This window comes from Salvelinus sp. IW2-2015, unplaced genomic scaffold (assembly GCF_002910315.2).
Source record: "Salvelinus sp. IW2-2015 unplaced genomic scaffold, ASM291031v2 Un_scaffold789, whole genome shotgun sequence".
Lineage (NCBI taxonomy): Eukaryota > Metazoa > Chordata > Actinopteri > Salmoniformes > Salmonidae > Salvelinus > Salvelinus sp. IW2-2015.
The window spans coordinates 367,444-390,872 of record NW_019942614.1 but is presented as its reverse complement, the minus strand read 5'-3'; the positions used below and the strand labels follow the sequence as shown (position 1 = coordinate 390,872).

General features: G+C 42.7%; 2 protein-coding genes across 2 annotated transcripts; one reads left to right on the top strand and one right to left on the bottom strand.

Annotated features, from left to right (window-relative positions):
- The first annotated feature begins 3,098 nt into the window (after positions 1–3,098).
- Positions 3,099–11,984, top strand: LOC112068913 (RWD domain-containing protein 1). Its single transcript, XM_024136143.2, has 6 exons — positions 3,099–3,308; positions 3,748–3,813; positions 4,011–4,141; positions 8,908–9,190; positions 11,111–11,173; positions 11,293–11,984. The coding sequence occupies exons 1-6, from the start codon at positions 3,236–3,238 to the stop codon at positions 11,403–11,405; spliced, it is 729 nt and encodes a 242-aa protein (XP_023991911.1). The 5' UTR covers positions 3,099–3,235; the 3' UTR covers positions 11,406–11,984.
- A 1,458-nt stretch (positions 11,985–13,442) lies between these two features.
- Positions 13,443–18,842, bottom strand: LOC112068924 (amine sulfotransferase-like). The gene is made up of 6 exons (XM_024136154.1): positions 18,597–18,842; positions 16,474–16,682; positions 15,966–16,092; positions 15,633–15,727; positions 15,321–15,516; positions 13,443–13,450 (listed from the first exon to the last, which is right to left on the bottom strand). Exons 1-6 carry the CDS (start codon positions 18,676–18,678, stop codon positions 13,443–13,445), a joined length of 717 nt encoding a protein of 238 aa, XP_023991922.1. The 5' UTR covers positions 18,679–18,842.
- Between the last annotated feature and the right edge of the window lie 4,587 nt (positions 18,843–23,429).

The window sequence follows — 23,429 nt, the reverse complement described above, 5'->3', positions numbered from 1 at the left end:
CGGGGATTCGATCTAGCAACTTTTCAGTTACTGGCCCAACACTCTAACCTCTAGGCTACCTGCCGCCCCTACAATTAGTAAGTGAATAGTGACTAGGTAGGAGCAAGGTAGAGCGGTAAATAATAAATAGGTGTGCGTGTTGTGTGTGTGTGTGAGAGGGAGAGAGAAGTGGGAATGCAGAGATTCTGTGCAAATAGTCTTAAGGTGTAGGTGGACGGCAGCCAGGGGTTAGCTGTTCAACAGACTTATGGCCAAGAGGTAGAAACGGTCTCTGATGCTCTTGTATCGCATGCCWGGCGGTAAGGGAGTAAACAGTCCATGTCTGGGGTAGCTGAAGTCTCTGGAAATCTTCCGGGCTTTCCTCAGACACCGCTTGGAGTAAATTTCTTGTAGGGCTAGGAGCTCGCCACCAGTTATGGACTGGGCAGTTTTCACCACCCTCTGTAGATCCACGGTCGAGGGCGGTGCAGCTGCCGTAGCAGGCAGTGATGCAGTCAGTCATGATGCTCTCGATGCAGCTCCAAGGTCCGCTAGAGGGCACTATTATTATCCTGACGTCAAGTAATAGCGGCCTCTAGCGGACCTTGGGGCTGCTCTCGATGGTGCATCTCTCACACACACATATACACACACACACACACACACACACACACACACACACAACACACACACACACCCCACACCACACACACACACACACACACACACACACACACACACACACACACACACACACACACACACACACACACACACACACACACACACACACACACAACACACACACACACACCACACACACACACATACACATACTTTCACAATGGCCTTTTCTAATTTGGGTAAAAGTCCACCCTCTTTCCTCCATCCACTCTCCTCTGTGACCCGGAAACCGATAAGTGGTTGAGTGGTCGAGGAGAGTGCCAATTCATTAGTAAGCAAATGGAAGAGTGTCCTCCTCTTCTGGATAGCCACCTTTCATCGGAGGTTAGTCATGTGTATTCTATCTGTAGTCCTTCGCGGAAGAGTTTTGAATTCTGCCACAACCCCTTTGAATCAGCTATTGTTTTCTCGAAGGACAAAAGCATGTAAACATTTAAAAACAACATGCTGCTTATCCTTTTATCTTTAAAATGGCTTGCACAGCTAGCTAAATTTGTTTTTATCACTTTACACATTTATTTTACGATTCCACCCCTGTAAACGCAATTTGCCTGATGACATGCAGTGGAGAAGGACTGTCTCATTTCAAACAAGCACATTTCCGTTCACGTTCCCTCCCCTTGCCTCCTCTCCTCGATTACCTTTGACCTTTTTTAAACGGAGGGGACAGAGGACCAGTGGTATAGAGGTGGTATACTCAAATTCTGTCCCAAATTTCCCAAATTATGAATCCCATATTGGTCTTTCACAGAGGCCAATCCAAGCAATTAGGCTGTCAACTGAATCAGAAATTCACAGGTTTCTGACAAAAGGCATATTTTTGTAATAGAAAAAGCACAAAATTGGATGTTCTAAGTCCATAACAATGCTTAAACCACATCATGAGACCAGTTTTAAGGCTTGGGAAAAATCTAATCATTTTTTATTTCTGAGTGTAGTTACCCWTTAATTCAAGTGTGCAGGCACCTAGCACTGTTTGGCTAGCTTGTTTTTGTAGCAAAACAAATGGCCACTGGATTTATGCAAATAATCATGATATCATTCTGCCAGGTAGGCATTGGCTAATTTGTAGCTAGTTTTTGGGAAAGCCTTTCCATCTACCAGAGACGGCTAGGCCTATCATTAGCATCGCTATATTTTTCCTGTTCCTTAATTGTTTGAAACCTGGACATTTTACTTCATATTATGAAGCAGGTCTTACCTTTCTTCAAAGTAGCCTATAGCCAAAATCCCACCATAGAAACATGGAGGCAATCATTTTATAAAGACTTCCTCATATGTCTAGCAGCCAAAGGCATTATCCTAGTCATATTAGAAACCCATCCCATGATAGATGCTGCATCTTTAGATCTCCCCTCTTTCTAAATATCTAATGGATATTTTCATCTCTGTCCATGTGCGCATTGCTGAAAGGTGTTTTCCTGCAAATTGTATTTAGGAACATTTGCGTGTAGGCCTTACTGCTGTGTGCACATTGCTGCGCCTAAAATATGAAGAAATAATAGTTTATCAACATTATAAGCTAAACATTCTGATCTGTTCCATCAGCTTTATTAATTGATACGGCGTATCCCTCCATTACTTTGTATACCCAATGCCCACTGAAAAATAAGTGTGTATATGGTAATACAGCGTATACCCTCCACTACACCACTGCAGAGGATGAAGGAGAGAGGATGCAGGACTTGAGCAAACCAATTGCAAAAAGGCCAATGACTACAGTATGAAGGAAAAGGCCAATGTCGATGGCCCTTTAAGAATTTACTAGACTAAAAAATATATTGAAGAAAAGTATAAAATATTTCATACATGATACCGAACGAATAATACTAATGAGTAGATAATAGCCTAAGAGTTTGACCGGAAAATGTATCCATATCTAATAGATATAATTGCATAATTAGTCATTCGATTAGTAAACTTTGGCAAACCAACCTTCTGCGATTCAGAGTGAGAACTAAAAAGGATTGCCGATGTAGTCAATCAACAGTTGGCCCASAGACAGATATTTCAGTGCATGCATAAATGTGAAGCATCCGGTTGGCGTTTCCACTCACTACCAAATGTAGCAGTGAGAGAAAGSCCACTGGCGCGCAGTGGGAGAAGATGGAACGAGATGTATTTTGGCCGACATTCTGCAAATGGCCTCATCAATTAAACATTTGATTTCAATGCAGTTTTCTGTTCCCAAAACTAGAATATGTTATGAACATAACTGATTAAGTATTGTAGACTTCGCCCTTTGTTTGACAAAATCACGCTGTTTAGAAGGAGTGCAAAGGCGAATTGAGGTATTGCACACGTGCACTTCACAGGGTAGGCGTTCCCTAACGGAAATATGCAAAAATATATTAGAATGCGCCAATAGGATTTCGCTAGCGCGTGCTTGGCTCTGCCCACCTCCTTGCTTGTTCTGCCCACTACGACTCATTTGTTCCCATTGGAAACGACAAGCTGTGGTCTATCTCGGTTTTATAAACATCTTTGGTGGGCCCTTCTGCTTCGAGCACGCARACGTCTGTGCCCAGTTGGATAACTTTGCTAGCTCATTGATGGACCATAGTAGAAGAAAATGACAGATTACGCCGAGGAGCAGCGAAACGAGCTGGAAGCTATAGAGTCAATTTACCCGGACTCGTTTACAGGTGAGTTTTCTGCGAGTCTGTCTCGGTTGGTTTCCAGGCTGGAGAACGCTAGCTAGCTAACTCAGGTTAGCATTGTGGTGCCAATTTAGCTGGCTAGCTAGTTAGCAAGCCAACAACCCTCAACATCTAGGAGAAATTGTCTTAGCTAACGATCACATAATGAAACGCCCTCGATCACCACATACTCAAAGTTAGTCAGTGCCACTGCACTGTTAGCTAGCTAAACAAACTCAACTGCACTGACAGTGTCACACATCTTACCATTCAGGCTCTCCAGTAGGTGAGTTGATCATAGTTAACATCTTCCACTTTTCAATAGTGAAATGATTTTAGAGCAACGGGATCCACTTTCTGTTCGAACTGTTTGCGTTTCATTCATTTGCATAACAATGATGTGACTGCTGTGCTGACTTTAATATTTGTTTTGGCCCTCCTGTAGTGCTATCAGAGGTGCCCACCAGCTTCACCATCACTGTGACATCAGACGCAGGGGAAAATGATGAAAGTAAGCAGTAACCTAACTTATCACTCTCTTGCCCGAGTCTTGTGTAGATCTGTTGGGCTATACTAGCCTGGTCCCATATGACATGACAAGTCAGTCAAGTTGGCTAATTAAAGCATTTACGGATCTGGGACCTGGCTAGGGTTTTATTACATTATTGTTTGTTTATTTGTTAACCTAATGCCTCTGTGTTATTGTAGCGATTGAAGTGACGCTACAGTTCACCTATGTGGAGAAGTATCCAGATGAGGTGCCACTGTGGGAGATATACTCCCAGGAGAACCTGGAGGATTCAGACGCAGAGGGCATCCTCACCTTACTGCGGCAGCAGGTCTGTTACACGCATGTGCACACACACTCACTCATAGGGCTGTTACGGTGACCGTATTACCCCAACACCGAGTCATGATGGCAGTCAAATTCCATGTGACTGTTTAGTCACTGTAATTAGGCTTTTCCAAGCTATGATGCTGCTCATGGTCATTAGTAGCCTATCAAACTTGCTAACTGCCTGGTACTCTGCACTCTATTGTCCCTCAGTCACTCTGACATCAATGCGAATGTAATCGGAAATCAAATCAAACACTTCATGAGACCCCATGAGCTCATGTTGCGCCACATTTCTATAGGCTATGCATTTGCATGAGAAAACAGAGTGATGGCCTCTTAAATAGAGGATCCCATCAACTTTCTATAGGCTAGGACTACTATATTTATTTCTCAACCTTCCTAATATTAAGCACATTGCTTCTCTTTAAAACAGGAGTATAGCCTACCTGAGTGGCATAGAAATGAACCACGGGAAAAGCGTCCTCCATTCGCTATTTAAATGCATAGATGACATATATATTTTTCCCGCTGCCCCTGTTTCAAGAGGTGCATAATTCCAAATCAAAACAAATTTCACATATGTAAACACTAGATTAAATCAAGAATAGTGTGATGGGTGACAATATTAGCCTATCACTTGTGAATGATATTATCACTTGTGAATGATATTATCACTTGTGAATGATATTATCACTTGTGAATGATGTGGTAAGATGGGTAACGTTTTACATGCCTGTAACCAATTGTGCTATTTTATTTGTATTTGTTTATTTATTTTTGTTCTTATTTTGTACATAATATTGCTGCTACTGTCTCTTATGACCGAAAAATAACTTCTGGACATCAGAACTGGGATTACTCACCATGAACTGGAAAAAGCTTTTTCCTTAAGGAGTCCGACAAGAAAGATATACTACTCTCCCGGAACAGATCCAGATCCCAGACATTTGTGTGAAGAAAAGACAGAGGAAAAGAGGACGCAGATCGAGCTGCCTTTTGAGAATCTGTAGGCAAGCGAGTAAACTCCCACTGCCATCAATTGTACTTGCTGACATGCAATCATTGGAAAATAAAATTAATAACTTACGATTATCCTTGACATTAAGAACTGTAATATCATATGTTTCACTGATTCGTGGCTGAACGACGACACGTATAATATAGAGCTGGAGGGATTTTCAATGCACTGGCAGAACAGAGAAGCTACGTCTGGTAAGACGAGGGGTGGGTGTCTTTTTGTCAATAACAGCTGGTGCGCGATGTCTAATATTAAAGAAGTCTCGAGGTATTGCTCGCCTGAGGTAGTAGAGTACCTTATGATAAGCTGTAAACCACACTATCTACCAAGAGTTCTCATCTATATTTTTCAAAGCCGTCTATTTACACCACAGACCGATGCTGGCACTAAGACCGCACTTAACCAACTCTATAAGGCCATAAGCAAACAAGAAAATGCTCATCCAGAAGCGGTGCTCCTAGTGGCCCGCAACTTCAATGCAGGCAAACCTAAATCAGTTTTACCAAATTTTTACCAGCATGTCAACATGTGCAAGCAGAGGAAAAAAAAACTCTAGACCACCTTTACTCCACACACAGAGATGCATACAAAGCTCTCCCCAGCCCTCCATTTGGCAAATCRGACCATAATTCTATCCTCCTCATTCCTGCTTACAAGCAAAAACTAAAGCAGGAAGTACCAGTGACTCACTCAATATGGAAGTGGTTAGATGACGCGGATGCAACGCTACAGGACTGTTTTGCTAGCACAGACTTGAATATGTTCTGGGATTCATCCATTGGCATTGAGGAGTATACCACCTCAGTCATCGGCTTCATCAATAAGTGCATCGACGACGTCGTGCCCATAGTGACCGTACGTACAACTCCCAACCAAAAGCCATGGATTAGAGGCAACATCCGCAACGAGCTAAAAGCTAGAGCTGCCGCTTTCAAGAAGAGGGACACTAATTTGGACGCTTATAAGAAATCGCGCTATGCCCTCAGACGAACCATCAAACAAGCAAAGCGTCAATACAGGATTAAGATTGAATCCTATTACACCGGCTCTGACGCTCGTTGTATGTGGCAGGGCTTGAAAACTACAAAAGGAAACCCAGATGCGAGCCTACCAGATGAGTTAAATGCCTTTTTATGCTCACTTCGAGGCAAGCAACACTGAAGCATGCACGAGAGCACCAGCTGTTCTAGATGACTGTGATAACGCTCTCGGTAGCCGACGTGAGCAAGACCTTTAAACAAGTCAACATTCACAAAGCCGCGGGGCCGGATGGATTACCAGGACATGTACTCAAAGCATGCACGGACCAACTGGCAAGTGTCTTCACTGACATTTTAAACCTCTCCCTGACCTAGTCTGTAATACCTACATGTTTCAAGCAGACCACCATAGTCCCTGTGCCCAAGGAAGCGAAGGTAACCTGCTTAAATTATTACCGCCCCTTAGCACTCACATGTGTAGCCATGAAAGGCTGGTCATGGCTCACATCAACAGCATCCTCCCGGATACCCTAGACCCACTCCAATTCACATACCGCCCCAACAGATGATGCAATCACACTCCACACTGCCCTTTCCCACCTGGACAAAAGGAACACCTATGTGAGAATTCTGTTCTTTGACTACAGCTCAGCGTTCAACACCATAGTTCCTAAGCTAAGGACCCAGGGACCAAACACCTCCCTCTGCAACTGGATCCTGGACTTCCTGACGGGCCGCCCCCAGGTGGTAAAGGTAGGTAACAACACGTCTGCCACACTGATCCTCAACACTGGGGCCCCTCGAGTGTGTACTTAGTCCCCTCCTGTACTCCCTGTTCACCCACGACTGCGTGGCCAATGACGACTCCAACACCACCATTAAGTTTGCTGACGACACAACAGTGGTAGGCCTGATCACCGACAACGATGAGACAGCCTATAGGGAGGAGGTCAAAGAACTGGCCGTGTGGTGCCAGGACAACAACCTCTCCCTCAATCTGAATAAGACAAAAGAGCTGATCGTGGACACAGGAAAAGGCGGGCTAAATAGGCCTCCATTAATGTCAACGGGGCTATAGTTGAGCGGGTTGAGAGTTTCAAGTTCCTTGGTATCCACATCACCAACGATCTATCATGGTCCAAATACACCAAGACAGTTGAAGAGGGAACAACAAAACCTTTATCCCCCTCAGGAGACTGAAAAGATTTGGCATGGGTCCCCAAATCCTCAAAAGGTTCTACAGCTGCACCGTCGAGAGCATCCTGACCGGTTGCATCACTGCCTGGTATGGCAACTGCTCGGCATCTGACCATGAGGCGCTACAGAGGGTAGTGCGTATGGCCCAGTACATCACTGGGGCCAAGATTCCTGCAATCCAGGACCTCTATAATAGGCTGTGTCAGAGGAAAGCCCATAAAATTGTCAGAGACTCCAGTCACCCAAGTCATAGACTGCAAGAGGTACTGGAGCGACAAGTCTAGGACCAAAAGGCTCCTTAATAACTTCTTAAAATGAAGCACATTTATCTGCTTTACAATGGGTGTAGACCCTAACTGGCATACATACGCAACGCATGAGTTTCAGTTTTGGGGAAGATAATTTTCACCATAAATTCACCTTTTATAATAAAAGCATTAKATGCATGATTGCATTTGTGTTCACTTTTGGGAGTTTTTTTCCTGCTAATGGAACATTTGCCGTGTGCATTGCTGCGCTTATGTGGAGAAATAGCCTTTTTAAGCTAAACGTTCTCATTTGTTGCGTCCCAGATGTGTCTATCTTCACTTGTAGCGAAGAGGTGCTTCGGCACGCAGCAGGTAAAAGGGAATTATAATTATTATATGCAGCCCAAGGGTATAACAGCCACTGGCCACAAAAGGCATGGATTTCTTTAGGGGCATTATGGCCACACGGGATGCAGCTGGGAAATTTGAGGCATTATCAAGTGCTTGTCAAATTGTGAAAGAGACTGAAGTGTGTACAGCCTACGCAAAAAACAAAGTGGAGCTCATGCCTTTCATGCAACCTTTTTCAAATCATCATTAGTCGTGTCATGCAGCCTTAGAATGTATTAAAAAAACTAAACATATAGCCAACATTTGTATCACAACTAGTTACATAAATAACTCTAAATTAAGCATATAGGAGTACCTGTTTCTTTTGTTAAACGCCCATCACAGAATAGCCGCATGTGCGCGCTCCCTCAAATCATTTGGAGAAAATATCCTGTTTTTATTGAGCTTTGTTCAATTGTATTCTTCATACTATAAAATAATGCCACGGAATTCTTAGCAAATGCTAAATAAACTAGTGTAGCCCACAGCCATATGGCATAGCCAGATCAGGGCCTACATAAGGACAATGCAGAGTATGCTATTCTGTTCTTCTGAAATAGACTACATTTTCTTCATATCATGTTTCTTRAGACCTGTCTAAAATTAATGGATTTATTGTGATGGTGAAGGCTATAATAAATGGATTTATTAWACTTTTTTAAATGTAGATGTTCCGAAGGTTTGCATCAGTAGATTGTAGGCTATGTGTGGAAGACAGGAGATGCTAAATGTGTTAATTAACAGTCAATTCCCGTGAGTGAGACCGGCAGTTATTTGCTTTACAATCACGGGCTGACAGCCCTACTTACTCTCACACAGTCTGTCTGTTCCACCATCCTCGCCTTACTGCGGCTCTGTCCGTCTGTCTCTCTCAGCCTGTCTTCAGCCTTACTCTGCAATGAGAGGGCTTACATCTGTGTTTTTATTTTTCTAGGCTGAGGAAAACCTTGGAATGGTGATGATATTCACCCTAGTTACAGCAGTTCAGGACAAACTGAACGAATTAGTCGACGAGATAAAAAACAGAAGAGAGGAAGAGAAGAGGCGAAAAGAGGAGGCGGCAGAGGAGGCTGAGAAGGTGCTCTTCCAAGGAACAGTGGTCACCATCGAGAATTTCCTGTCATGGAAAGCCAAGTTTGAGCTGGAGATGGCTGAGTTGAGGAGGAAACGGCAGAAAGAGGAGGAGCAGCAGCAGGCTGGAAAGATTAAACTCACAGGTAAGTGTATACCCCCCCAAACCCCTCTTCATCCCCAACCAAGAGCCATCTGGATTAGGGTTGAATAGTGGGAACCTGGTTACTAAGACATACTGGGATTTACAGCCCAAAACCACTCCCTTTTCCTAGGATAAATAACTGCGAGACCCTGGTACATTATATTAAATTATTTATATGAACAGCTTGGTGTGAAATGGAACTTTTAAGTGATATGCGAAGTCTAAATCTGGCTTCTCTATGGCCTCTGTATGATAACTCATCAGTGCTCAGGGTGGGGACAGACAACCCATCTCCGTATGGAGCGCAGTTCACAATGCATGTAGTAGACCAATCATCTCATGGTAACTTTTCTTCTAGTGATAGGTAGGCCTTCATTTMCTGCAGCATAGTCTATGCTACAGTAATATAAAGATCTAATTTACCCATCAACATCTGGCTTTCAGGGGTCACCCTATTTTTTWAAATATTTTTTTCAGCTGCTGTTTTAAAACAGCCTATCACTTGAATATCATTGCTTTAAATCAGTGCACTCTCTCGCAGTCTTTCTCTCTCTRTCTACATGAACTCCATTCAAATTGCATCCAAAATAGATAATCCTGTTCTAGATGTACTAGCCTACCTTTTTCTGGTCATAAATTCAATGCAGTATTAGCCTTATATTTAGCTAATTAATGATGGGGTATACATAATAATCTTCTAATTTATAGCCTCTTGTCTCTTGCGCAATAAGKATGCATCGGTCCGCCCCTGGCCCCTCCTTTCCCATGCAGGAAAAGCTAGACTAGAATAGCTTGCTGGACATGATTTTTCATAGCATTTCTTATACCAATAGACTATTTGAAGAGGGARGCAAGCTCTCGTTTGCTGAAAGTTGAATACAGCAGCCAATAAAACCCACGGGTAGTTTGAAATAAGTCAATGTGTGATGCCAGTAGAATATAGCAGTTATTTGTTCAGACCCATAACCATTCAATCTTCGTTAAGAGAAGTGAAAGCCTTCTGCATCTAATTCTAGTCCTGTATTGTTCAAGGATGTCTTCAGAATGATGACAACTTATTTAACTGTTGATTCATTCCTTCCTCGCTTTAAACAATAGAGAAAGAGGTAGGTTAACATTTGGGGAAATATTATGAAAAGGTATATATGCGTCAGCCTACTAATTATACAAACAGACCCTATTATATTTCAATCAAATTTGCAACTTTGTAGGCCACGTGCTGCTCATTAAATGTATTTGAATGTATCAGGCTCAGGTAGCATCAGGCTTGAATTTTAAATCAAAGCTCTAAACAAATCCAGACAGGCCTATTTATATGCTTTATGATGTTTTTGAATGGCACTTATGGTTTTGGCGGGAAATACTGGGTTACTGGAAGTAAAGTGATTTATTCTCGCGATGGAACATTTGTAAAATACCAGGAAAATATTCAACCCTAACATGGATGCTACATTTCTGACATCATGTACAGTCAGAACATAAACCCAAGTTTCTGCATTTCTTTTATTGAACCAGAATAAGTCCATTGAGTCTTTTGCCAGGGAGACCTGGCCAAGAAAGCGGAAGCAGTCAATACAACATTACAAAATGTAAAACACGATCCGCCCTACAGGAAACATTTACACTCCTCCTGAACATAGTTAGTTAATCACATGCCTCTAGTGCACAGTAGGAAAAGGACTAACTTGGTAATGGCCCTGGGGACTTTAAGTAGCAACCACCTTGAAGACCATGTCTGGTAACTGCGAGTGGTGAAGGAGAGCATGCTACAGAGGTAGAGGGAGTTTGCCCAGAAGGACTTTATATAAACACATACCAATGTAGCTGTCAGTGCATGTAAAATGGTGSGCTGGACAAGGTTCAATGGTTGAGCGTCTTGGCATTTGTACACGCTTAACACTTTTCTTTTTCTCTCTACCAGGAAAAAAGCTATTTGAGACCGATCACAATCTTGACACATCAGATATACAGTTCCTGGAAGATTGTAAGTATAGCGGAGTGATACAACTGTAGTGTGCATGTCTGATTTAAGAGAAGTATGGTGATTAGCAAGGGGGYTCTGTAAAAGGTTGTACAATAACTTTGCTCTTCCCTCCCGTTCAGCTGGAAACAGTGTTGAAGTGGACGAGTCCCTCTTCCAGGACCTTGAGGAACTCGACCTGGATGAAGACGACCCTGACTTTGACCCTCTGGCACTGGGCAGTGATGAGGACTGAACGAGGAAGAAGAGAAGGCAGACGTGTTTTCAAATACTATTTAAAATATTTTGAGCATTTGCCATAGCCTGCCCGGAGTGCCAGATCGGTGGGGATTGCAGTGTTGTGACTATTTTATTGGTTCCATTGCGCCTGGTAAGCACAATCAAGCCCAGAAGAAAGCATTTGAAATTATTTCAAATAGTATTTGAAACCAGGTCCYGTCCCAGAMCATCTTTATTGCAGTCACGTTGTGCTGCACAGATTCAGATCCCTCAACGCCTGGAGAAGTATTTAGCATCTCAGGAACGACATCAATGTGATATAGAATTCTTCTGAGATGCGCAGCACGACTGTAATATTTACGACTTTGAACGCAACCGATACTAACAGGAGGGGATCATCACAGGAAGGGAAGTCACTGTATGTAACCAAGCCCAGAGAAGAAAGACATCCAATAACACCCACATTTATGTTCTAAACATGAACTATAACTTCAGTTGGCTGTAAACACAGAATCACCTCAAGGCATTTATACACCCTGGTCAATMAATTGATTTATACCCTGATGCCATTAAAGATGCACTATGCAGAAATCTCCACCATTTCCTGGTCGCAAAAATTCTAGTTTGCTTAATTTCAGTTTGTGACAAAGCAAGTATAGTGTAGAGAATCATTGTACCATCTAAACTGCTGTGAAATGTCTCTTCCATAAACTGGTGTACAAAACTGAAAGATGCAATAATTAAACTTAAACACGAAGCATAGAAATAGCGCACATAGAACAGATCTACTGCCTCATAGACTTGCTTTCAATGAGAATGAAAGGTCTATAATTCGTATTTCTGTGCATTTTGTGTTGAGTACTTTTCTTGGCTGTGGGGGACTAAGGACTTTACATTGCCATCACGTCATCTAAATAATGTGAAATAGGGAATAAGTGCTTGCCGGCTTGGAATTCAAAAGGCAGTTGTAGAAACCCTGACTGGCCCACAGAGGGCAGCAGCTCATTGTTACGGAACATAACCTTCAAGACACTGTTTGAATTCACCGTTTCCTCATTCAATCAATTTTTTTATATATTTAAATTCTTTAAACTTTGAATACTTCTTTATACACATTCAAAACTGACTGAAACCATGTGGGTACAGCGCATGAGAAGTTACTGTACACTTGCCAAACTATTTTTCCCTCCTTCAAATAGAAAACAATTTACATATTGTTTTTTTGATACATTTTGGATTGATAGCTACTACAGTGAACCAAAATATAAATGCAACAATTTCAAATATTTTACTGAGTTACAGTTCATAAGGAAATCAGTCAATTGAAAAATTAATTYGGCCCTAATCTATTGATTTGCATGACTGGCTATACTGATATGCATCTGTTGGTCACATACCTTCAAAAGGTAAGGGRGTGGAGCAGAAAACCAGTCAGTATCTGGTATGATCACCATTTACCTCATGGAGAGCATCATGAAGATGGAYAGCAACATCTCCTTTGCATAGAGTTGATCAGGCTGTTGATTGTGGCCTTTGGAATGTTGTCCCACTCCTTTTCAATAGCTGTGCAAAGTTGCTGGATATTGGCAGGAACTGGAACACGCTGTCATACGTTGATCCAGAGCTTCCCAAACCTGCTCAATTGGTGATATGTCTGATGAGTATGCAGGCCATGGAAGAACTGGGACATTTTCAGCTTCCAGGAATTGTGAACATCCTTGCAACATGGGGCTGTGCATTATGCTGAAAAATGAGGTGATGGCGGCAGATGAATGGCACGACACAATGGGCCTCAGAATCTCCTCACGGTATCTGCATTCAAGTTGCCATCGATAAAATGTAATTGTGTTTGTTGGCCAAAGCGTATGCCTACCCATACCATAACCCCGCCATTGACGTCGGCAAAGCCCACACAACGCCATACACGTTGTCTGCCCGGTACTTTTGAAACTGGGATTAATTTGTGACGAGCATACTTCTCCAGTGTGCCAGTGGCCATCAAAGGTGAGCATTTGCACACTGAAGTTGGTTATGACGCCAAACTGCAGTCAGGTCAAGACACTGGTTGGGACAATGAGCACACAGATGAGCTTCCCTGAGACGGTTTCTGACAGTTCGTGCAGAAATTCTTTGGTTGTGTAAACACAGTTTTATCAGCTGTCCGGGTGGCTGGTCTCAGACCATCCCACAGGTGAAGAAGCCAGATGTGGAGGTCCTGGGCTGGCATGGTTACACGTGGTCTGCGGTTGTGAGGTCAGTTGGACGTACTGCCAAATTCTCTAAAACGGGGGAGGTGGCTTATGGTAGAGAAATTAACATTCAACACCTCTGGTGGACATTCCTGCAGTCAGCATGCCAATTGCACACCCTCAACTTGAGACCGACCGGTGGATAGATAGGAAAAATGCTCAAAAAACAGGGATGTAAACACATCGTGTACAAAATTTTAGAGAAATAAGCTTTTTGTGCCTATGGAAAATGTCATTTCAACTCATGAAACATTTTTGTTCAGTATAGCTTACAACTAGTTTATTAAGTTCTCTAGGGTAACTCTAAGGCAGGGTTTTTTCTGGATCAATAATAGGCTTAGGTGGTGGGCGTGACAGAGGTCTGAATTTTAGAAAACATTTTAGAGGCCCTCATCTTTGCCGTTTTAAAAGCACATTCCCTGTGATTCTACATATTCTGCCATGGAGCTGAGAAACATTTTCAGTATTAAAGCAAATTTCCTGCAATTCTATGGATTTTGCYATGGCTAATTCTGTGTTCTTTTGCTCAAACATAAAATCTGTACTGCTAAATTAATTGTTTGGGGATTTCTCAATTGTCCCTGACTGTCTAGCTTTTATTTAGGTGATTGTTAGTTCTCAAAGATTATATTATGTAAGGGATAAATGCCCACATTCTGTACATTATAAACAAGTATTCAACAATGCTGTTGAAAAATAAAAAAAATACAGGTAATTTAGTCATTTATTTCACTCTGAAAGCGTTTTTCAATCCTGAAAAAAAGCTATTATTTTTACACTTTGAACTTAGGTGACCCCCAAAAAATGCTCAGGGGGCCCGCACAAGGATTTTAAAAATCCCTGAAAGACGTGACTATGATGTCATCATGTGGCACTATTGATGTCATTTATGTCCCACGTAAAGGAAAGGGGCAGGTCCCTCATCTTCTCCTGGAAGACACTGTCAAATCTCTCACTCTGTGCAACAGTGAAATGGTTCTTCCAGTCCCCAATGGTCCRTGTCAGAGTGTGGATGGAAATCAGTCAATAATGTAAAAGAGTATTAAAGGGCAATTCCACCACTTTTCAACGTCATTTTCATTATCTCCAGCACAATACCAGTGTACATATGTGAAAATGGCACATTTCTACATTTCGTATAAAAACATCTCAAGTTAAAAAGTTCTACCCGATAACATCAAACACTATGAGATTCGCAGTGACGTGGGGAGCAAGAAAATACCCTCCCTCTGGCTAGAAACTTATTGTAAATCACAGTTTTTCTTACTTTTAATCCTACCCTGTGATGTAACATAAAAGAAACAATAGGACCTTAGCTTTGTAACGTGCCGTTTTCACATATGTAGACACTGGTATGGTTCTAGAGATCATTAATATGAGGTTGAAAAGTGGAGGAATTGCCCTTTAAGATAAATTATCAATTTAAATTGTCCTTTAGGTTTGCACAAATTATAATCCAGATGGTTATATATCTATRGGAACATTGGTTCAGTGTAAATGTGTGGGGGCCTMTTACAAGTATAGTACTGTAAGCCCTTTGTGATTGCCCTTAATAATATGCTAATAATATGCAGCTTGTGCAATGGTCTCTCTGAATCACACACAAAAAAAAATCCTCATACCAATGTGTATTGATAAGGACACAGGCGACCATTCTATTATCACGTTATATTATGACTTACAAGGTGTGACGTGCATTCCTTTCCTCATAAACGTGCCCTTGTGGTCAAGCAGGGAGTCGGGCACTGTCTTGTAGTTAGCCTGTGGGTTCTGTTTCATGGTCCTAAGGGTGCTGTGTTCCACCACACTGGCCATCTGCTCCTCTCTCAAATCCTTCCCTAGAAACCTGCACATCCTCTCCACCATGGAGCGCAGGTCCTGCAACACACACACACCGTTCATGCTTTGAGACTCATTTAAACGCACAAGCCAACTCTGAGTACAGGACAGGATGGACAAGTAGATGGACAGGTAGGTTTTGCCACTGTTGGTACCTTGATCATCTCTTCATATGTGATGTAGAGGAAGTTCATGTTGTCTCTATTAGCGTACCACGTCTTGATGTGCTCAAACCAACAGTTCCCAAAAACTGCAACAAACACAGCAAAGACTCAAATGGATACTTCATACACAGCCTACCACCATGAAAGCACAGCTGAACCTAAGGATAGTACAAGCAAAAGTGTTTAAGAAGGCTTTCAACATCATTAATTTCAAAATGATCGCAATTAAAGCGTTGTTGGCTAGTGCCAACTCCCCATAGAAAAAATACTTGGCTTTGCACATCATGTACGAAATGCATAGTCCTTAACACACATTCTACTTACCTTTCCCTTCCATGAATTTCTCAAAGAAATCATTGAAGTCCTTCGGCATCTCCAGCATGGCTGCATATTTGTGGAAGTGGTAATAGGACACGAGAACATCCTTAGGGTTTCTGGCCACATAGATCACCTTAGGGAAGCAAGGTCATACTGCATATCAATAGATTGACTATAAAAAACGATCCATCAATATCAGTAGTAATACCTTAATGTAAGTAATCCTGAAGGTAATGACAAATAGTGATAGACTTCGGGTAACACTTAAAGCCTGCAGGTATTATGCATTCTAAGACTTATAATAAGCATGTATACCGACCATTTAGAGTATTTTGATACATAGAGATATATAATATATTAAAAGCCTTAAGGCATTATAAAGGCTCATACATAACAAGTAATAAAACATTATACCTGCAGGCTAACACCAATACCAAAGTGCTAATTATGCTAAGTGCTAATACCACAGAATAATACCCAAGTGTTACCAAAATGATCCATGCACTCCACTGACCTTTCCCCTCTTTTGTCTGACGGCGAGCGGCATGAACTTGTACTGCAGGTGGGTGACCCATAGCCTGGTGGAAGGGGTGGCGTTAAACTCCTTCTCACTGCCAATCAGCTCGATCCATGGGACGCGCTGCGCGTTGAGATGCTCTGTGTTTGGAGTGACATCACCTTTGGCTTCTATCGGAGTCAGAATCTGCTGCATCCAGATCGTCCCTGTCAATCACAGCAGAGTGGACACTGCAGGTCACCCAGAGGCCATTTCAATTCAATTTAAACATGAATTGTCCATGCAGGGACAATATGGCAAGTCAGTCCTACCATACAATGTACAATACTGGATAGCTTGGCCCTTTCACCTCACTACCTTGATTTGATAACACCCACACACTGTTTAACTGACAATTTAGGGGTTATTTTGATGGGGGAAAATGTAGTGAACTTTTGTTTCTCAGGGATTCTACACTACATGACCAAAAGTATGTGGACACCTGCTGGTCGAACATCTCATTCCAAAATCATGGGGCATTAATTTGGAGTTGGTCCCCTTTTGCTGCTATAACAGCCTCCACTTTTCTGGGAAGGCTTTCCACTAGATGTTGGAACATTGCTGCGGGGACTTGCATTCATTCAGCCACAAGAGCCTTAGTGAGGTCGGGCACTGATGTTGGCCGATTAGACCTGGCTTGCAGTCGGCGTTCCAATTCATCCCAAAGGTGTTCGTTGGGGTTGAGGTCAGGGCTCTGTGCAGGCCAGTCAAGTTCTTCCACACCGATCTTGTCAAACTATTTCTGTATGGACCTCACTTTTTGCACAGGGGCATTGTCATGCTGAAACAGGAAAGGGCCTTCCCCAAACTGTTGCCACAAAGTTGGAAGGCACAGAATTGTCTACAATGTTATTGTATGCTGTCGCGTTAAGATTTCCTTTCACTGGAACWAAGGAGCCTGGCCCAAACCATGAAAAACAGCCCAATACCATTATTCCTCCTCCACCAAACTTTACAGTTGGCACTATGCATTGGGGCAGATAGTGGTCTCCTGGCATCCGCCAAACCCAGATTCGTSCGTCAGACTGCCAGATGGTGAAGTGTGATTCATAACTCCAGAGAACGTGTTTCCACTAATCCAGAGTCCAATGGCGGCGAGCTTTACACCACTCAAGCCGACYCTTGGCATTGCGCATGGCAATTTTAGGCTTGTGTGCCACTACTCAGCCATGGAAACCCATTTCATGTCGCTCCTGACGAACAGTTTTTGTGCTGATGTTGCTTCCAGAGGCAGTTTGGGACTCGGTAGTGAGTGTTGCAACCGAGGACAGCATTTTTACGTGCTACGTGCTTCAGCACCCGGCGGTCCCGTTCTGTGAGCTTGTGTGGCCTACTACTTCGCAGCTGAGCCGTTGTTGCTCCCAGACGTTTCCACTTCACAAMAACAGCACCAGCAACTCTAGCAGGGTAGAAATGTGACGAACTGACTTGTTAAAAAGGTGGCATCCTATGACAGTGCCACGTTGAAAGTCACTAAGCTCCTCAGTAAGGCCATTCTACTGCCAATGTTTGTCTATGACGGTTGCATGGCTGTGTGCTCGGTTTTATACACCTGTCAGCAATGGGTGTGGCTGAAATAGCCAAATACACTAATTTGAAGGGGTGTCCACATACTTTGTATATATAGTGTATTTGAATGTGGACATTGCCTACCGTCACTGTGCTACTCCTGCCCTGATACGGTGCTTATGGGACATGGTGTCTGTTACACTTTAATCTAGCCTGGTTTAACCATTGTTTTCAGCCAAGGGGAGAATAACTGGGCATGCAGCATTCCACTTAATATAAGGACGCAGGCAAGGTTCTGCGCAGGAAGATTAGCGAAAATACCAGTTTTTTGGCTTAAAAACTAGGACATTTCTTTCACTTATCTGGGCTGCTGTACTGATATAGGTCGAGAACAGAGCCCACTAACAGATAAGCAAAGTAAACTCACTGAACGAGATCTCCTCAGTTGAGCTGATAAACTGTGTTAGAGGACCTTATAGGAAGAGATGAAAAGAGCTATGTAGGCATGTTTTAAAAGCGGTAAACATCTGGGTATTCTAGGTAAGTATATCTGTGCTGTCTCCAGTACTCACCTGACTTGGGATAAGTGACGGCGAATATGTCGGAGTCTCGGATCTCATTGATCAGGTTGAAGTTCCGGTGAGGAACCAGCATATAGTCCAGAACCTGGGGATCAGTGGAATCCAAATGATCTGAGAAGACAAGACATAGTCAAAGGCCCACTCATTCAAACAATCTGGATCTATGTATGTAAGCATTAACACACAACAGGGAATAACCATACACCTCCAGCCGTGTGAGAAGGCACGAGGCCGAAGTCCTACTCATCTAGAGTTGAAACGCTCAACTCATCTAGAGTTAAAATAAGGTTGTTATTCCAAACAAATGTTTATATAGCTATCAGATCCCAGGGAGCCAGGAGGAAGCCAAGTGGAAATGTTTAAAGCGGAAATTTGGGATTGGAAAAACAACTGGTAAACAGCTAAGGGTTGGGGCTAGAGAAATGTAAACATAAACAGAGCCATGGATGCAAGGACTGACCATTAATGATATCAAAATGATAGTTATGAAACCATATAGGGTTTGTGTAGAAAAACATTGTTTACAAACAAGATTCTATTTTGGGTTCTGGTGGGGTAAAACAGTTGACCAAAGCTCATGAGGCATTTAAAAGTTATATTCTTCACGAAGCAACTGCTACATGCCATTAACTCAAAAGTCCTAAAATGTATGTAACAATCCCAGATTGCCCCTTTAACAAAATGTGACATTTAATTACATTCAAGTACCTATAAACAAAGCCTGGGCACAAAAAAAGTATTCCTATGAAGGACTAGCAAATATTGCAGTAAATATAAATGGTGGGTTTGCTGTGCAACAATGCATTTATATCTGTAAATCCCAGAGGGGCAGAGAGCATGTTGTTCTGTTCACAGGCTGGTCTGAATCACAAATGAAAAAAGTAGCCTAGTTTGTGTCCATCAAGCTCAAGCATTGTCCACCATTCATGGTCCTCTACAATCCTTTCTATGCTTAAAGGGTGAGACAGATCTTGCATGCAACAGTGCATAATACACTGCTCAAAAAAATAAAGGGAACACTTAAACAACACAATGTAACTCCAAGTCAATCACACTTCTGTGAAATCAAACTGTCCACTTAGGAAGCAACACTGATTGACAATACATTTCACATGCTGTTGTGCAAATGGAATAGACAAAAGGTGGAAATTATAGGCAATTAGCAAGACACCCCCAATAAAGGAGTGGTTCTGCAGGTGGTGACCACAGACCACTTCTCAGTTCCTATGCTTCCTGGCTGATGTTTTGGTCACTTTTGAATGCTGGCGGTGCTTTCACTCTAGTGGTAGCATGAGACGGAGTCTACAACCCACACAAGTGGCTCAGGTAGTGCAGCTCATCCAGGATGGCACATCAATGCGAGCTGTGGCAAGAAGGTTTGCTGTGTCTGTCAGCGTAGTGTCCAGAGCATGGAGGCGCTACCAGGAGACAGGCCAGTACATCAGGAGACGTGGAGGAGGCCGTAGGAGGGCAACAACCCAGCAGCAGGACCGCTACCTCTGCCTTTGTGCAAGGAGGAGCAGGTGGAGCACTGCCAGAGCCCTGCAAAATGACCTCCAGCAGGCCACAAATGTGCATGTGTCTGCTCAAACGGTCAGAAACAGACTCCATGAGGGTGGTATGAGGGCCCGACATCCACAGGTGGGGGTTGTGCTTACAGCCCAACACCGTGCAGGACGTTTGGCATTTGCCAGAGAACACCAAGATTGGCAAATTCGCCACTGGCGCCCTGTGCTCTTCACAGATGAAAGCAGGTTCACACTGAGTACATGAGCACATGTGACAGACGTGACAGAGTCTGGAGACGCCGTGGAGAACGTTCTGCTGCCTGCAACATCCTCCAGCATGACCGGTTTGGCGGTGGGTCAGTCATGGTGTGGGGTGGCATTTCTTTGGGGGCCGCACAGCCCTCCATGTGCTCGCCAGAGGTAGCCTGACTGCCATTAGGTACCGAGATGAGATCCTCAGACCCCTTGTGAGAACATATGCTGGTGCGGTTGGCCCTGGGTTCCTCCTAATGCAAGACAATGCTAGACCTCATGTGGCTGGAGTGTGTCAGCAGTTCCTGCAAGAGGAAGGCATTGATGCTATGGACTGGCCCGCCCGTTCCCCAGACCTGAATCCAATTGAGCACATCTGGGACATCATGTCTCGCTCCATCCACTAACGCCACGTTGCACCACAGACTGTCCAGGAGTTGGCGGATGCTTTAGTCCAGGTCTGGGAGGAGATCCCTCAGGAGACCATCCGCCACCTCATCAGGAGCATGCCCAGGCGTTGTAGGGAGGTCATACAGGCACGTGGAAGCCACACACACTACTGAGCCTCATTTTGACTTGTTTTAAGGACATTACATCAAAGTTGGATCAACCTGTAGTGTGGTTTTCCACTTTAATTTTGAGTGTGACTCCAAATCCAGACCTCCATGGGTTGATAAATTTGATTTCCATTGATAATTTTTGTGTGATTTTGTTGTCAGCACATTCAACTATGTAAAGAAAAAAGTATTTAATAAGAATATTTCATTCATTCAGATCTAGGATGTGTTATTTTAGTGTTCCCTTTATTTTTTTGAGCAGTGTATATATATATGCCTGTGGACAGTAATGTACACTTCAGATATGCAAACATGTCTCACAGAGGTTCCAAATATGAATACAACAACAAATAATTACGCACCTATGTATTACACATAGAAAACAAAATAATGACTTGTTTCTAACTATGCCACTCAGATTCTGGTATAAAATTCAATTAACATGATAAAATGTCAATACAAGGGTATGCACTGTATTCTGCAATAGGCAATATAGCAATCTCTTTGAACTCCAACTATAACTCCACGCACTGCACAGAGCGCGCAGTATACGGGTGGAAGTTGTCATTGTATGCCAATGTCAAAATCCAGAGTCCATGTAGGCTACTATGAAATCCCTGGCCCCAGGGAGTGTCTTGCAGTCAATTCACAACTACTCTCAAAAATAAGGGTTTATGACGAATATCCCCTACTGTCCCAATAGAAGACACTCGGAAGACAAACACGTTTCCGCGTTTTTTTTTTTATTCACGTCGTGCTCGAGGAATACTGATGGTTTAAACAATTTAAGCGCGTTCGCAGCAGTAGGGAATTTTTGTTGTCCCCAGGACCAGGCTGCGCGGGCGCACGTCAGATTGATTTGCGCTTTTTAAACACAGCGTTTCAGAGTCCATGCAATGTGGCATATTTTACATCCCCCATGACCGATGAGAAACGGGAAAACGATTTTGATTAGGCTACAGAGGAAATCCGGTATTCTTAACTAGTTTGTTTTACTGAGAAAATTCACTGAGAAACATTTTTGTGAGGCCAAATTAATATTTGTTTTGTCAACATGTTGCGCACTTACTCTCACACACACACTTTCCACCCCTGTGCGACAGAGGTAGCACCACATGTCCTAGAGTCGTGTGGCGAAAAATAATTTTGGGGCTGTTGTCTTTCCTGTTCTGGTAACCTAACCAGGTAAAACTCAGGACCTTATACGGTATGACGTGATTAATATGTTGTAAAAATGTTTAATATGGGCTTTGATGGGACCAGAGTTTTTATAATCAGGTCACATGGTTTAAAAAGAACGAATGTCCTTGGGGAAGATGAAAACACTATCAAACTGCAGCAATCTTGTACTTTACATATTAATTATATTTTAAAGAAGGACTAGGGTTGTTTCCCATACACAGAGAAAGCAACATGATTGGACAAAGCTTTCTGTATGCGGGTTTGTTGCATCATGTAGTCCTAGGCCTAATTAAAAATTTACTCAGTCTGTTAGGTTTATCGATTCATTCCAGTTAATCATTTTGGATTGAAAAAGTCTAGGTAGTCTAGTCAGTCCAAGTTTGAATATAAACCACATTTGATCCAATTCACATTTTCTCACAAACAAATTGATTATAAATGTACCGCTTCCTTTACCCTGGCCAGAGAGACAGGGCGCATAATAAGGCTAGATTATGCAGCTGTAGCCTACAGTTGATCAGACTGAAAAATTATATTGTTTCCATGCAATACAATATGTCAGATCGCTAATGTTTAAGTGTATAGGCTGATTCATTTATGGAAGAGTTTTTGCTTGTGTCTGTCTGGTGTGATGTGTTATCAGGCTTGCTAAATAAATACCAGAGGAAAGTGGAGACTGCCATAAACTTTGTGCCTTGTGCCCAGTCCGCGTGACCTGCGATTTCTGTGAATGTGATTGGTTAAGGCATGCAAAGTGCCTGTAGCAGCACTCCAGCGTGAAGGATAGAGAACTTGTCAAGTTGACGAATCATGAGGCAAATCAGTCTAAAATACAGTACTTTCCCCCTCTTTTTAACATTTTGCGTTGATATATTTTATTAAACTAAATCAAAAATGGTGATTGAAAAGTGTTGTGGTAAATGCCATCTCTCCACGTTTTCTGGCGGCCAGGCCATGCATGGACCCTAATAATGCTGATGGATTCATATTTTGTTAGAGGACAATAAACCATAAAAATAACCTTTCACCAGTTTGTGCAATTTCTCTAATATGACACTACTATATGTCCAATACATACCTATACAATACATATTTATTCTCAGTAGAACTGATAAGGACATGCATAGTCGCAATCCACACAACTGTCAGTTATCAGTGAGCTGTCACATTGCTGAGGGGGCATGGACAGGAATCAGGACAGAGGCTTGGAGGAAAGAATGTACCAGAGAAGAGTTCCTCCAACCAACCCAGAGTGCGGTCCTAACAGTTCAATAGTAATTAGAACATTCCAGTCAGTGGCCTGGGAATAATATGTATTACAGAAT